This window comes from Centroberyx affinis, unplaced genomic scaffold (genome assembly GCF_046629955.1).
Source record: "Centroberyx affinis isolate AG114_WGS23_722 - 3 ecotype Tasmania unplaced genomic scaffold, CSIRO-AGI_Caff_v1 ptg006781l_1, whole genome shotgun sequence".
Taxonomy (NCBI): Eukaryota; Metazoa; Chordata; class Actinopteri; order Beryciformes; family Berycidae; genus Centroberyx; species Centroberyx affinis.
In genome coordinates, this window is record NW_027283440.1 from 132,171 (window position 1) to 147,797 (window position 15,627).

The following is a 15,627-nucleotide window of genomic DNA, read 5'->3' on the forward strand; positions in this document are numbered from 1 at the left end:
AGAAAGCTGACACAAGAGTGGTTTAATATCAAGAGGCTACATTTTATTCAGTGCATCTTAAGACTGAGAGTCCTTAGCATATATCACATTAACATTACAGAGATCAGAGAATAAGAACTGGACCAAACCTAATTTAGGGGCAGCATGATTAAATCATTTACTGTGTATCAGTAAAGAGCCTCGGCCTCTAATTAAAGACTTGGTCTCACTATGATTCCAGCTCTGTTCTACTAGCAGCACATTAAAGTTTATTACTCTTGAAACACAAAGGACATTAAACAGCACAGTTTGTGCTTCACATTGTTTTACTATTTTCTTACTCAAAAGTCAAGGAATGTGGTTCATTAAAGTGACAAAAATAAATTAGTTAAAAAATAAATATTTGCTCTAACACAGACACTTCTAATGTTAGATAGGTTTATAGCTACAGGTTTTAACTAGTAGCCTATTGGATTATAGGCTAGACAACACACAAGAGTGCAACTAACGCCAGACATACAGTATGAAATCGTACAGGACAAGTCAAGGCAGTACCATACACATTATTGCTGCCAGGCCATACTTTAGAGAGTACGCCTCTCACCTTGAAGACGCACAAAGACTAGCTCAGTCCTGCCAGAGGACAGGGAGATATAATGCTGCGTTCACGTCATGTGGGAAAGATCAGCTTCCTGTTTGAAAATACTGTTCATGTCAGCTTTCAAATACTACTTGGGAACTCGAGGGTTAGGCGCTTTCTATTCTGTCTCCATCTTTGGTGCTCAGCACTCTGCTGTGGTGTTTCTGCACTGCTCTTCCCACAGATCACCTGTCAATCAAACGGTGTGTCCAGTACTGTGACGTCTTTCTCCTTGGATTTTCTGTTGATGCAGTTTGAGTTTCTCTTTTCTTTGTCTGTTCAGCCATAGCGGCTATCGCTGCTCAACTACCGAGTTCTTCTTCTTATTCCAAACAAACTGGGAATGTAAAACGCATCACTTCCTGTGCACCAGGAGGACAGGAACTGCAAATGTAAACACAGCAAATGGAAAAGCTTTCACGAACTGGTTACAGGTCGAATCACTATTGTGTTATAGCGATCAGAGATAGAGAGTAGCAAAACGGACATTTATTTCTATGAAAATGTCACGGGTTATTACTTTAGAATGCCATGGCAGGACACAACTACCTGCTGGATTTTTGGTCTGTGGTTGCAATGTTTGGTTTGTCGCAAAACATGAACTCAAAACGCATCACGCATCACTAACGGCGCCTCCCGAGTCGTTTCCGGCGGCGATTTCCCCCGCGTGACGTGAACGCAGCACGAGGGTAAAAGGGAAGAGAGAGCAGGAGCGAGGCGCCTCAGATGTCGTTGGACGGGGTGCCCTTGCTCTTGCGCCCGGGCAGGGGGAAGGCGGACTTGCTCTGCGGCTGGGTGAGGCGGCTGGTGAGCATGGTGAAGGGCTCGATGAGGGAGTTGCGCTCGGTGACGCTCACCTCCCACAGCTTCACCTTCTCGCCGCGCGCCCACTGCTGCGCCGCCTCCTGGTCCACCTGCCGCCGCTCCCGCAGGTCCGTCTTGTTGCCCAGCACTATGACCGTCACCTGACACACAAGCGGACACATCGTCTATATCCAGTTCCTCTTTAGTTATATACAGTATATCGCACATTCTTTCGATTTTGGCAATTGTACTAATAGGATTGCGCCGTTCTTTTATGTATGGAGAGAAAGTGATGCCAAAATACATTAACAAAAAAATCTGGCAGTTTAATGTTGCCTTGCTTTTTGGCAAGCATACTCACCTTGAAAAATGTGACTTGGCACCATTTATAAATCACAGCAATCTTCTGGTAAATTCAGCATTTATATTCCATCAGGCAGCTCTTATTTCAATAAGATTCACATTTTTAGAATTGGAATAAAAAAATAGCAAAGACTGAATCTGTACCTCTTCAAACCAAGAAACAGTATCTCGATTTGAGAAGTTTTTTTTCAACTAGTCTAAATTTTATTGGTTCTGGTGGAAGAAGACTGTAGGAATAACAGCCAAATCAGATGAAATCTAACTGAAATAAATGCTGTTTGGTGTATTGGATATATACCGGACTGAAGAGTGGTTCCTCACCGTTTGTAAAATGTCTTAAGTCATGTTCTATGTGGTGTGTATGTTTGGCGATAAGCAAGGCAACATAAAATTTGTCAATGGAGCTCAGTGAGACATTCACTCCATACAAGAAATAAAGACACATAAGGGAAGAACATATTTAACGATGCTTGCGGTGTAATTTGAACCAACCGTACCTCTTTCTTGTCTCTGGACTTGTCTATCTCCTTCTTCAGAACGTCCACCTTCTTGAAAGACTCCAAGCTGTCCACACTGTAGACGAGCACGAAGCCGTCTGCCACGGAGTAGTAGTGCTTGGGGAGGTCTAGTCCGTCGTGGAGGCCCCTGGTGTCATAGAGCCTCAGCTGTTCCTTCACGCCTCGGTCGGTTTCCACTGAGGCCACATACACATCCTCCTGGGTCTCGCTGGATTCAGAACCTGAAAAGCACCGGTCACATTGCATTAAGATAATATAGTTTCAGCTTACCAGGGGTGTAATGGTAAACTACTGTATCATAAGGGAAACAACCACCACTATAAACAAGACTAAAGAAAAGCATTAACTTATTCATGTTTAGCCTTATATGACCCTAATTTCATATAACTTCAATCAATTTGGTACAACTTGATACTACTACCAATGTTTCCCCTAGACTTTTATTCTTGTCAGGGTGGAAAAGCCTCTGAAACAGCAGTTAGACCATCATGTGACTCTCCATTGAAACCCACACTAATCAATTTTCAGGTTAGCAGCTCCTTAAGAGAGGGTGACCCAGCCCACCTATTCAGTGGTAGAGTAAACTCTGCTACTTACTATAATGTATACTATGAATATGACTCATAAAGACTCAGGTCAGTTTATAAAGGTGGTAAACTCTATTCTGCAAATAAAAAGCCAAGGCCTTCACAGCGCCTTTAGAGCCATCGACTTACCAACAGTGTGACTGCCGTACAATAACTGTTCAAGGATGGCAGTTTTTCCAACAGCTGCCTGGCCACACACCACAACTTTACAGCCTTTTCCCATTTCGAGTCTACAAAGCATGGAAATAAAACCTTGTATGTTTCATCGTTTCGTTTGGCATAAATTAGCGCTATTATAATAACATTAATATGGACGAGAGCTATAGTAAAACAGCTAAAGGCAACTCTGTAACTAACGTTGGCTGGATGAGGAAGTGTTATGTTGAGTTAGCTAACGTTACCTAACAAGCTAGCCGCTAGCGCCTCAATTTGCGTAATGTATACACCAACAACAGTCTCATGCTAACACACTCTACTTGAAATACCAGTACATTAGCACAAAATGTCATGTTAATACTCCTTACTTTCAATAAGGTGGATAGCTGTATATCAAGTTCTCAAAGGCAGCATCACAACCCGAGCATCCATTCTTCTCTGATTCCACTTTAACAAGTTATCTCTTGACTGCGCATGCGCGTCTGGAGGAGTTCATGTTTGATTATGTCATAACAGAATAATATTGCTGTTGTTGATTTTATATTAGAATTGTAACATTCTCCTATATGATAGAACGACATCAATCAAATATTACAATGTAGATAGGTGAACAACGATATAATCAACACACCTTTCACCAATAGCGTTCAGTTTCATTCAGAGAGAAAGTTTCAGTTAGGTTATGCAATTATTTAGATAATTTTAGCTTTGTTGAATTGACAATTTGGCCACTTAGTCAAATTACACTATACACATCACTTGCTACAACCAGACAACCACCTTTACAACAATGCAAAAATATTGAGCATATAACCATTCCATAATATGATCCAAACATTTCAAACGTATAATAAAGTAGGAAATCCTTGTCCCTGTACAATGTGTTGTAAATTGTATGAAAACTAAACTATATGAAACATGTGTGAAAAATGAAAAGAAATCCTCTCTTAAACCCATAACCTGGACCAAACAGCGGGAGTCGAACTGCATTTCCCACGAGCACGCCAAAGGAAATGCGTCACTGACGTTTTCATAAGGCATGCTGGGTACGTTCTCTCTCTCTTTCCGGCTGGTACGCCATCATGTAAGCGAGTTTCTCTATACTTTAGTACAAATCACAATCCATAAAAATCTAATGTAATGCGGTCTCATCTGTCTGTGTGACCCAAGACGATGTTTAGGGACATAATGATTATCGATACGCTGCAAATATTTTTTTAGCTGTAGTGTTTGAAATGGTGATTAAAGCCCCAGTTTAACGGGTGCTGAGGGGTTGTCGGTCCGGTAGCCATTGATGCTGCCGGCCAGAACATGAGTCAACGTGTAAACGTCTCGGAATTTGCAATACCCGTTATCAGAGAATTGGCGTTTTGTTCATTTGAATACCGTTTTGTCTTATTTGTTATTTCTGTGTTAATGCATGTCGCTAGCTAGACTAGTGGGGAGAGAGGGGCGACTCGACTAACGAAGCTAACCTTAGCATGCTAGCTGCTATTTCCTATTTCCAGTTTACTTCCAAACCAGTAAAAGTGGGGAATCACTGCTTTATACCTTATGTTTACGGAGTCGTTATATATCATAGCCTCCTGGGTCGGCATAAGATATGGTTTATGTATATTAAGTGATGCTTCATGTGGTTGTAACGTTAATGGCTGACAGCATGAGAAATCATGTGGCTGTTTGTCTGGAATCAACTGTATGGGTTGCTTAAACTTTTGGTCAATATATTGTAATACAGTGGTTCTCGACCATGTGGCATTGCGAGAGTCTGCAGGTTTTCCTGCCAACCAAACACTACAGCAGCTGATATCACTAAATAATGGCACTCCTACAGTTAGAGGTGGAATAAATAAATACAATCAGTTGCTGTAGTGTTTTTGTTAGAAAGAAACCCTGCAGACACTTGGGTCAGATGGCACATGATTGAAAAACACTGTTGCAAATTACTATCAAAGTAGTTTGGGCTGCAATAACAAGACTTACTTATTTCACTGTGAACTGTGAATGCTAGCTGCATGTGGTCACACAGTAGTTAACCTGCAGAGCTGACATGCTCTGTTTATGATGCTCTGTTGACATTTTAGAGCTGTGTATCCAAGATGTGGAGGCTTACAAGCTGGATGTTTGTCCTTTTCCTCAGATAACTCAAGATGGGAGCGTATAAGTATATGCAGGAGTTATGGCGCAAGAAGCAGTCCGACGTGATGCGCTTCCTGCTCCGTGTCCGTTGCTGGCAGTACCGCCAGTTGTCCAACCTCCACCGCGCTCCGAGGCCCACCAGACCCGACAAGGCTCGCAGACTGGGCTACAAGGCCAAGCAGGGTGAGTGTTGGGTGGGGGGTTCTCCTACATGCATGCCTTCACTAAAATGATTTCTGACTGTCTTCATGTCATCTGCATTGTGTTCTAAGTGAAACTACATAATTGTACAGTATAGATGTACATGGCACAATATGGTTAAGATAAAGATGTTGGTTGTGTTATGGGGCTGGTATTGGCCTTTTATGAAAAATCAGACAACAGCCAATGTCATCCATATGGTAGTTTGATTACATATTCACTATCGCCACACAATCAATTGCCTCTAATGGATATATACTAACATGAACTGATTCTAATGCAACATTTTGATCACTCCACAAGTATGCGTTAATGTTACAATACTGGTTTTCAGTGGAGAGTTTGTGTTCCATGATGGTTTAAATACTGTTTCAATCTGGATTTCCACCCTGACAAGAATGCAATCTTGGGGAAACACTGAATACTTGAAAGTTTTTGGCATGAAAATGGTGGTTCAATTATCTGCAGCTTCAATCCAGAAATATCAGCATCATCAACAGCTTTGAAAGACCCACATCAGTTGAACGCTAGTATACAATCCTTGACTGAACTTGGTGTTTGTGTTTGATCACAGGCTACGTCATCTACCGTATCCGTGTGCGCCGCGGAGGCCGTAAACGCCCCGTGCCCAAGGGTGCTACCTATGGCAAGCCAGTGCACCACGGTGTCAACCAGATCAAGTTTGCCCGCAGTCTGCAGTCCACCGCTGAGGTACGTTCACCTTCACTGTTGCAGGGCAGAAGACACTTGTTGGATCTCTGCTAGGTTGACTTGGTTTCTATTGTTGGGAGTTTGTGCCCCTCCTGATCTCTTCCAAAAAGATTGTGTGAAATTGCATATGCCCCAATGTTGCTGCAATTGAAACTGATCTGTCCATGTATTACCTCTTAAACGTGGAGATCGATCAATTATGGATTTTTGAGGGCAGATGCAAATATTTATGAGATTAGTCCATCTATCGGCCACCACTATCTTGGACCTTTCTCATTATCAAATTCAGTGGTTCTCAATCCTGGTCGTCAGGACCTAGAGTACTGCTGGTTTTCTATACTACCAGCTAGTTAATTAGATTCACCTGGCGTCCCAGGTGTAAATCAGTCTGACTAGACCAGCAGGACTCTGGGTCCTGAGGACCAGGATTAAAACCCACTGGATTATATTGAGTTTCCCAAAATGACAGGTGATCTTTGTATTTCCACCTTGGTGAATATCAGTTCAATCATAACAGCTGCTTTCCCAGTGACCTTGATTGTCATGTCCGTTAAGGCTACAGAGATGCAAAAAGCATTAAAATCAGATCAGTTGAGGTAAAAACCTTTACACAGTGTGGTGGGGTGTATACATGTTCTTGCACCAAAATTTAATTGCTTAGATTCAGTTCAGGTGTTGTGATGTACTAAGCTGGCATTGAAACGTAATGTAGATTCACAAAGATTTAATGCGGTCAAGCACTGAAAGTGTGCAGGTGAACTACAACAACCATAATTCACTGCATCTGTGATGCTGTGCATCATGTTGGTTTGTCAGTTCAGTGTCAGAATAAAGACGTTTGTTCATGTTTGTGTTGTTTGAGGAGGTCGATTTCTGTCAAAACGTCCTTGTGGAGCCGGCATTCAAAAGCTTTGCGCACACACATTTCAATTCACACCAACAAGAACAATATTTATCTTCAACGCTGTAGACCATAATATGCCATAATTGCACACATCACATCCAGTTAGATTGTTTATGAAAGCTCTAATGACTCAACCCCTTATTTGTCCTAGTTTTTGTTCTTTATGACCGTATAGCAGTGTTTCCTTAGCATTCGCTTAGCTGCAGTGGGCCCCCAAAGCCACCGCACCGCCCAATAAGAGCCATTCATGCACTGCAACACCTACAGGAATTGATCCTGGAATAGACCGAAATTACCCCCACATCTACAAAATTCTACACTGTTTAAGATGGTTGTAAATTAATTCTGCAAAAGGATCTAAAGATTCAGGGATGTTTTTTGGAGCTGGTTAACAAGTCATTAAGTGTAACCTGCTTTAAGGGGAACATGACTAAATAGAAGGATGTAAAGGTTCCTATTTGGCCTTGGACAGTCAAATAATCTGGTGTCATACAACAGTACAGTGTATCGCTGCTCCATTGACAATGATAGCTACTGTTGTAGACTTAAACAAGGTTTGAGCTTTACTATCTATCTATACTGCAGTTACCAGGGTTAATGACCACAAAATGTAGTCTGGTGACCAGAAACTCATCGGGGTGCAATCAGTTGCTTTTTTCACAACAGATTAGATGAGGTAAACTCCTGTTCCTGGATAAAACAGACTGGGCTGTGCTACAGCTTCAGAATACGATTGGTCAAATGAGAAATGATCCTTTGCAGCTATAGAATTAAAACTGCAATTTTGAAAAATAATTTTAAAGCTGCACTATGCAAGATTTTTATGTGAAAATCTACCCGTCTTATTAGCCTAAATTACAAAGTCAGGCTGCAACAGAGAAGAGTGTCCCATCCCCACTAATTGGGATACTGTAGATTTGCCCCGTTTACCCAAAAGAGATTCTGCTGTATGGTCAGTGGCAGCTCACTGCTCCCACAGAAGTGCAAAATTGAAATTTGAGTGAAATCTATATGTCCTAAACAGCAGTGAGCGATCGCTCTGTCCAGAGAAAGCTGGACACATGAATGTTACATCTTTGGCCTCTCTTGTCCCTTTGGTATAAAGCATCACAGACCGGCCGGGTTGGTAAACATCAGTGTGCTGTGTGCAGTTTACTGATGTCTCGTTGCCGGGTACTGAAGTTCAAATGTTTCTAGCAGTTACCTCTCACTGCCATTTGGGGCCGCTAACATGCAACGTTTGAAATGCGGCTTTAAGACTGGGCCTTGTTAGTTGGCATTTGAGAACATGTTGCTCTGGTGTACATGGTTCTACAGGGTTGATAGGAATTGTTTAATTGTATTGTACCCGTCTGCCGAGGCTGAATTTTGCTCTTTAATTTTTTCCAGGAGCGTGCTGGCCGTCACTGCGGAGGCCTGCGGGTGCTGAACTCCTACTGGGTGGGCGAGGACTCCACCTACAAGTTCTTCGAGGTGATTCTGGTCGACATCTTCCACAAGGCCATCAGACGCAACCCAGACACCCAATGGATCACAAAGGCTGTGCACAAGCACAGAGAGATGCGTGGCCTGACGTCCGCAGGAAAGAAGAGCCGCGGCCTGGGCAAGGGCCACAAGTTCCACCTGACCATCGGAGGCTCCCGCCGTGCAGCCTGGAGGAGACGCAACACCCTGCAGCTGCGCCGCTACCGCTAGGGAGCGTCACACTTGTCTGTACATTTAAACAAATAAACAGCCCTTTTTATGGTGACAACCTGTTGTCTGTCGTCATCTGTCCATATTCAGAGTCATTACTATTACTAACGGCACTATAAACATGACACAAATTGCAAGCAGTTTGAACAGAATTTGAGTTTCACCTATATGGGGTTTTTGAAGGCCAATATTTTAAATTTGAACAGTCATGTTCAAATTTTCCCAGCTGGATCTCTTCCTTCAGTGACACACTGGTGATAAATAGTCTGTTGCAACACTTAAGTTAAAAGTATACTGATGCACTACTTTAATTAATCTTTATATGGCATGTCGTAACTGGGCATAGCAATGTGTGACAAGTTGTGTATTAACATTCATTTATCCAGGGCTATTCAACCATGTCTCACAGGGCCAAGTGTATGCAGGTTTTCATTCAGACCACAGACTGCATCAGGTGATTTCACAGATTACTTCCTCTTTGAATGTGCTAATCAGCGAAATCACCTGATGTAGAGTTCGGTTGGAATGAAAACCTGCATACACTCAGGCCTACGTGGCACATGGTTGAATAACCCTGCATTATCCATTGTAGGGTGAAAAGCAATGGTCTTCAATACTGGTGCTGGGGAACCAGAGTAGTGCCGGTTTTCTGTCTTACCAGTTAATTAGATTCACCTGGTGTCTCAGGTGTAAATCAGTTCCCGATTAGATGGCTAGAATGAAAACCAGCTGAATCCTGAGGACCAGGATTGAGAACCACTAGGTTATACCATCAAGTGACACCAAAAGTGAATCCGGGACACATTCATGCATACTTGTGTATGATCTCAAAATGTTCAATCTGATAGTCAGTTGAGGTTAAGGGCTTCCCATAGACAACCAGTGTATATTGATCAGTTACACATATGTAATCAAACCACATATCAGAAGATGATGATATTGATTGGCCATTATCCAACATCTTTAATAAAAGCTTCATCAGTCCAATATTTCGGTCATTTGGGCTATTAACAAATAGTTTGAACAAACACCAAGCACTTTGAAAAGCCTTTGTGTTTGTGATTGATATAACTGCTAGGAGCCACTGCCCAGTGACAATGCCCATTAGTGATCCTTATGGTGTGAGACCGATGGTATCCATTTCTAGGTTATCCTAGTCATTTGGGAGGGGGTCGTGTTCAGTCTGGGAAAGGTGTAACCTAAGAAGTGTGTTGGGTCTGAAGTATTTCGGACTTGTATTTGTGTCGCGGGGGGCTGGTGTCGGCTCAGTGAACTGGTACCACAGGACTTTCTAGAGGCTTTCAAGAACCTTTTACTGGGGTCAAAATGCAGTTATAAGTAGGCCTATGGTAGTTTGTAATAAGCAGAATGATTTCCCAAATTGACCCAACTGACCTCATCAAATGGAATCAAACGAGAGATTAGAATAAAGTTAGACCAGCAAAAGGAAGTAAAGCAAACCATCTCAAAAAGTTTGACACTTCACGAGTTATTTGTTTTTTTTAATAGAAATAATGTAATCTTATACATTACATTTGCATTTCTTAAACCTTGAGAGTACTTTTGAAAGAATGGAAATTGAAAATGAGTCATTGGTATTGATTATAGCCAATGTTACAGCCTGAATTTGCCCCACATTCTCTTAGGCTGAACAGCAACTTAAATGTTTTATCTGAAATCTAAAGATTAGATCTGGGTTTTGTAAGGTTAAAAAACATATTTCACACTGGTAGGACATCGTCACTCTTTAGAAGGCACACCTCCATAATGTTTTGCTTACCACGGTAGCTGAGAAAATGATCTTGGGTCATTCTACAAAAACGGTGGCAGTGCTGTCACTTACTTTTGCAGACACCAAAATCCTTTAAGTTGACCTCATAATCACATTAATTATATATGTTCAATAAATTTTACTGGACAACTATTTATGCTGTAGCCTAATTGTTTAGACAAAGAGAGTTGTGTTGGGATTACTGTGTTGACAGCTTTTATTTTGTTTCTTTGGAAAAAATTAGACGTGATTTTTAAAAATATAGGCTATAGCCTATTGTTAGAAAATTTTTTAACATTTATTGAGCACAAACAGTTGAACACACATGTATGTCTTTTAACATGTTCAGGTACATGACTGTACAGTTTTCTAATTTAATTTGCAAATAAAAAAATGACAAAACTGTATTGGCTGGCTAATTAGCTTTGCCAAGATGGCAAGATCCAGGCAGACAAACAAACCATATGGCTTTAGCATACACTGAGCCAGCACAATCTAGATAACAACTAACACAGTGGTTCTCAACGTGGGGTCCGGGGACCACCAGGGGTCCCTGAGGGGGTTCCAGGGGGTCCCCAGCAAATTGATGAATTGTTAAACTTCAGCATTATTTCATTTACAAGAAGTTAACACAATTAGAGAATGTAGAAAAATGACAGTTTTGATCATAGTTCCACTGTTATCTCTACAGATAGTCATGGAATTCTGGACAAAATCATATGCAACAATAAAAATATTCTCAGATTTGGGTCCGAGAGACAAAATCTCAACGGTAGACTGTCTAAATGGGGGTCCGTGGCTCTAATGTGGACTAAATTAGGGGTCCTTGATATGAAAAAGGTTGAGAATCACTGAACTAACAGCAACTAACATGATACATCTTACATAGTCTACACGTATTAACATAGTATTTTGCTCAAACATCCATTAAGAACGACCATTAGATCCTTAATGAAAAATATTATTTAAGGGGAAGGCGCATTAACCCTTTGCTTGGATGTCCCTAACTGACTACAGCCTAACCTACACATAATTATTTATTTTATGGCAAGCACAGCTTGTACTGTAAGATGTTTGGACATTGTCGGGTTTTAGAAAAAAAAAAAAACTTTTTAAAAGACTGATTCATAGACTAACAGCTTGTTGAGACTGCTGACCTCCAAGCCTTGATGCCACCACCCCAGCACACCACCGCCAAGAACAGAGCACTGGCTACTACAGACTGATAGAAGATCTGCAGGAGCCTGTTGCACACACTGAAGGATCTGAGAACAGTCTGCTCTGTCCCTTCCTGAAGATTCCAGTCCAGTTTTTTATTGATTTGGACCCCAAGATACTTGTATGAGTCCACCCTCTTCACCTCCTCTCCCTGGATGACAACCAGGACAGGGGGCCTCTTGTTCCTCTGGTAGTCCATTGGTTTTTGCTGATATTGAGCTTCAGGTGATTGTCGTTGCACCATGTGATGAAACTCTCTATCAGTCCTCTGTACTCCTCTGTAAAAATAGTCTCTAAGTGAAGACAGCATGTTTATCACTGGAAATTATTCACTGGAATCATACATGTCAATATAGTGATAACTTCCATTTTGCCAAAAAATACACTTAATACTTTTTATTAAATTCCTTCAAAGTCTTCATATATTTTATGAGTCTGGACAGACATGGATGTGTCTAGCATGTTATTCAGTAATCTTCTTAGCCCCTACCTAGGTATAATATAATACTGGGCTCAATACAGATTTTCACTTACTGCACCTACTTGCTAATTTCTTCATTCAAAACATGACAACAGGCACTTCATTTGGATAAAGCATGAATTCTAATCAGTATGTGACCATTACATGTCAAACTGGGGATTTTCACTTTTAATGATATACACAAAAGATCCCATGTATGACTGAGATGAAAAGATTTTCTCCTCCACTAACTGTTGCCTTGCCAATTTAATAGAACCTGTTCCCCACCGCCTGCAAACAAAAACCCTTTAAACTCTTCATTATACAGGAATTGCCAAACACAGCAAAGCCACGGTGTGTGCAGAAGCAGAGTGCTGCCATCCAGACACTGTAACGTTATCATTTCAGGTCAGTGGCAGTGTCAGGCGATAAACACGGCTCAGTGCACGGCTCGCGAATGGCCCTGCACCAGCTTACATGAGCATGGGACAACCACAACCACAACAACACAAGTGGAGAGACCAGAATAAGATTTCAGTTGCAGGCGTATGACCTATTATCTGAGCAGCTGGCATCAGTGTAGCTTTGCAATACAGCAGCATTATTCTGCCTGCATAGACACATATTCCACTTGTTAGTTAGGGCGATACTTAATGAGATACTTATTCATTAATTATTCAGTTAAAGAATTATGAAATTTGGGTAAACTTTTCTAATGACATGAAAATTGTTAAAACCTTTCCTTTGGTTTTCATTCAAACCTTTATTTAAACTCGAATAATCATTGAGGTTGCCCTCATTTACAATGATGTGGAGTTACAAACAAGTTAAAAGTTTAAAATAAATAGGACAAGACATAGATGAGAATAAAGAAAATCAATTAAAACAGTTACACATTGAGGCAGGGAGGTTTGTGATCATGGTTTTAAATTGTCCATAGGTTAGTAGAGTATTGATTTTTAGTGTGTGTTGAACATCATTCCAAGAATTTGGGGCACTAAAATAAAAGGCTGACTTTCCAAATTTAGACCGTGCTTGGGGGACCTTAAGCATAAGCAAGTCATTTGAGCGAGTTTGATAGGGTCCAAGGTTCCAATCCAGCATCATTGAAATGTAAGGTGGTAGCTTTCCAACAAGGGCTTCATATATAAACAAATACCAATGTTTATTACGCCTATCTGCCAGAGAAGACCAACCCACTTTATTATACAGAATACAATGGTGAGTACCATAGCTATCACCAGTAATAAATCTGAGGGCAGAATGATAGACCGTGTCTAGGGGTTTAAGAGTGGAAGGAGCAGCATTTCTATAAATTACATCCCCATAATCCAACACTGATAGGAAAACTGCCTCAACAATCCTCTTTCTGCTAATCATAGGGAAGCTGGTTCTGTTTCTGTAAAAGGAGCCAATTTTTTGCATTTGGGAAAACACCACCAAGAGTTCAACATTCACACTCAAATGATTAAACACCACCATGTGATTTAGATATTAGGTATTTTGGATTGGCCTTTAACATTAAATGCTGCTAGTTCTACTTTTTGGTGAGAGGGAATACCGCAGAACGTCAGCTTTGAATTCCAGTCCTTCAAGTTGGCCCTGTATTAGTGAACATTAAGTACTTTCTCCCATAGGCAGAAACAGAAGCCAGACAAGCGTTTGTCTAGGTCACTTCCATGGAGAATCATTTGAAAAAGATGGAAAGGCTGGCTGAGTATCAAAGAATATATTAGAATCAGGCTGTATTTTCTGGTTTTCAACTGATAGTAATAGCACTTCTGAAATACAATGCTCAGTTGTATGTTAAAGTTCAGACAGTGTATGAGTCCACAAAGATGGCGTTTCATCCATTACTGATGTGTTAAAAGCTGCAGGCTGCACTTCAGTGTGACATTCACAGATTAAAGTGTCAAGGAGTTCTCCAGCTAGGAGACTTCTTCCTCACATGCTTCTAAAGTGTGATACATTTAATATATCTTGTCTTTTCATCATTGTTCACATATCTCCTAGTGCATCTATGCCACATTGTTGGTGTATTATCATATCGTACATGTTGTTCATTCTTTTTTCATTGTCTCGTGTTCTACTTGTTATCGTGTACACCAGTGGTTCTCAACGTGGGGTCCGGGGACCACCAGGGGTCCTTGAGGGGGTTCCAGGGGGTCCCCAGCAAACTGATGAATTATTAAAGCATTATTTCATTTACAAGAAGTGAACACAATTAGAGAATGTAGAAGAATGACTGTTTTGATCATAGTTTCACTGTTATCTCTCTACCTACAATACAGATAGTCATTGGATTCTGGACAAAATCATATCTAACAATAAAAATAATCTCAGATTTGGGTTTGAGAGACAAAATCTCATCAAATGGGGGTCCGTGGCCCTAATGTGGACTAAATTAGGGTCCTTGATATGAAAAAGGTTGAGAATCACTGGTGTACACCATCATAACATGAATGTTTTTTTTCCATACTTTTCTTCCATACATGTAGTGTTGAAAATGTCATGTGCGTCATGTTTAAAGGTGCTACATGTAGCATTTTGACATCGATAAATCATTACCATATACATTTTTGAAACATTAGTATAATTACTGCAAACAAATGAGACGGTAGCTGCTGCAATGGGAGGGAGTTGTGTTTGTGCGCATTCTAAAGAGTGAAGGTGTCCTACCGGTGTGATCTGCTAGGTCATAACCTGCTAATCTGCTAGGTCAAATAACAAATTTGAATTCTTAAATTGAATAGCGTTTCCCTGCAAAGGAAAGGGTCAGCCTGAGGTGACTGAGAACATGGAAGGGAGTGAACAGCGGTCATTTATAGCACTTACTCACATTACTCCCACACTAGAGCTCTATTGTCTATGCACACATTAGCCCGGGGGCAGCAGTCACCCTTGACCTCACCACTAAAACCTCCCCCCCCCCCCCCCAAAAAAAAACCCGAAAACGGAGAACGGGATAGCGCGGCGTGGGACCGCTCGCTCCTGAAAGGTTTCAGGGTGGTAGCCAAGGAAATAGGAGCCGGGACGGGGAGAGTTTCCCTGGGAAATGCCCCGCGCTGCGTCTTTGTGCGGGACCGTCAGCCCACTCCCGAGCCGCCGCTTTGTGACGGAGGAGCGGTGAAGCTTTTTCCATGTCATTTTAACCCAGTAGGATGTTTGCCAAGTGTGCTATCAGATGGGAGGATGGCTGTAAAAAAAAAAAAAAAAAAAAAGGCCGACGTCTGTTCAGCTTGAGAACCGGATCCGCTTGCCTGGCAGGTATCCTACTTCAATACTGCCCACGGCCAGATAGTCCTATGTTGTCTCGCAAGATACAAACTCTTAAAGGAATAGTTCACCCAAAAATGAAAATTCTCTCATCATCTCCTCACCCTCATGCCAGTTGAAACACAGGTGAAGTTTGTCCATATAACACACAGGGAGGCTGCCAGCACAACTCCATAGCAGCCTTCTCCAAAACAACTGAAGTCAG

General features: G+C 41.4%; 2 protein-coding genes across 2 annotated transcripts; one reads left to right on the plus strand and one right to left on the minus strand.

Annotated features, from left to right (window-relative positions):
• Window positions 1–40: 40 nt before the first annotated feature.
• On the minus strand, window positions 41–3,510 carry nkiras1 (NFKB inhibitor interacting Ras-like 1). The gene is made up of 4 exons (XM_071513119.1): window positions 3,416–3,510; window positions 3,021–3,120; window positions 2,284–2,525; window positions 41–1,584 (listed from the first exon to the last, which is right to left on the minus strand). The coding sequence occupies exons 2-4, from the start codon at window positions 3,112–3,114 to the stop codon at window positions 1,342–1,344; spliced, it is 579 nt and encodes a 192-aa protein (XP_071369220.1). The 5' UTR covers window positions 3,115–3,120; window positions 3,416–3,510; the 3' UTR covers window positions 41–1,341.
• Window positions 3,511–4,078: 568 nt separating this feature from the next.
• rpl15 (ribosomal protein L15) lies at window positions 4,079–8,755 on the plus strand. Its single transcript, XM_071513109.1, has 4 exons — window positions 4,079–4,131; window positions 5,188–5,369; window positions 5,962–6,098; window positions 8,392–8,755. Exons 2-4 carry the CDS (start codon window positions 5,198–5,200, stop codon window positions 8,695–8,697), a joined length of 615 nt encoding a protein of 204 aa, XP_071369210.1. The 5' UTR covers window positions 4,079–4,131; window positions 5,188–5,197; the 3' UTR covers window positions 8,698–8,755.
• The last annotated feature ends 6,872 nt before the right edge of the window (window positions 8,756–15,627 follow it).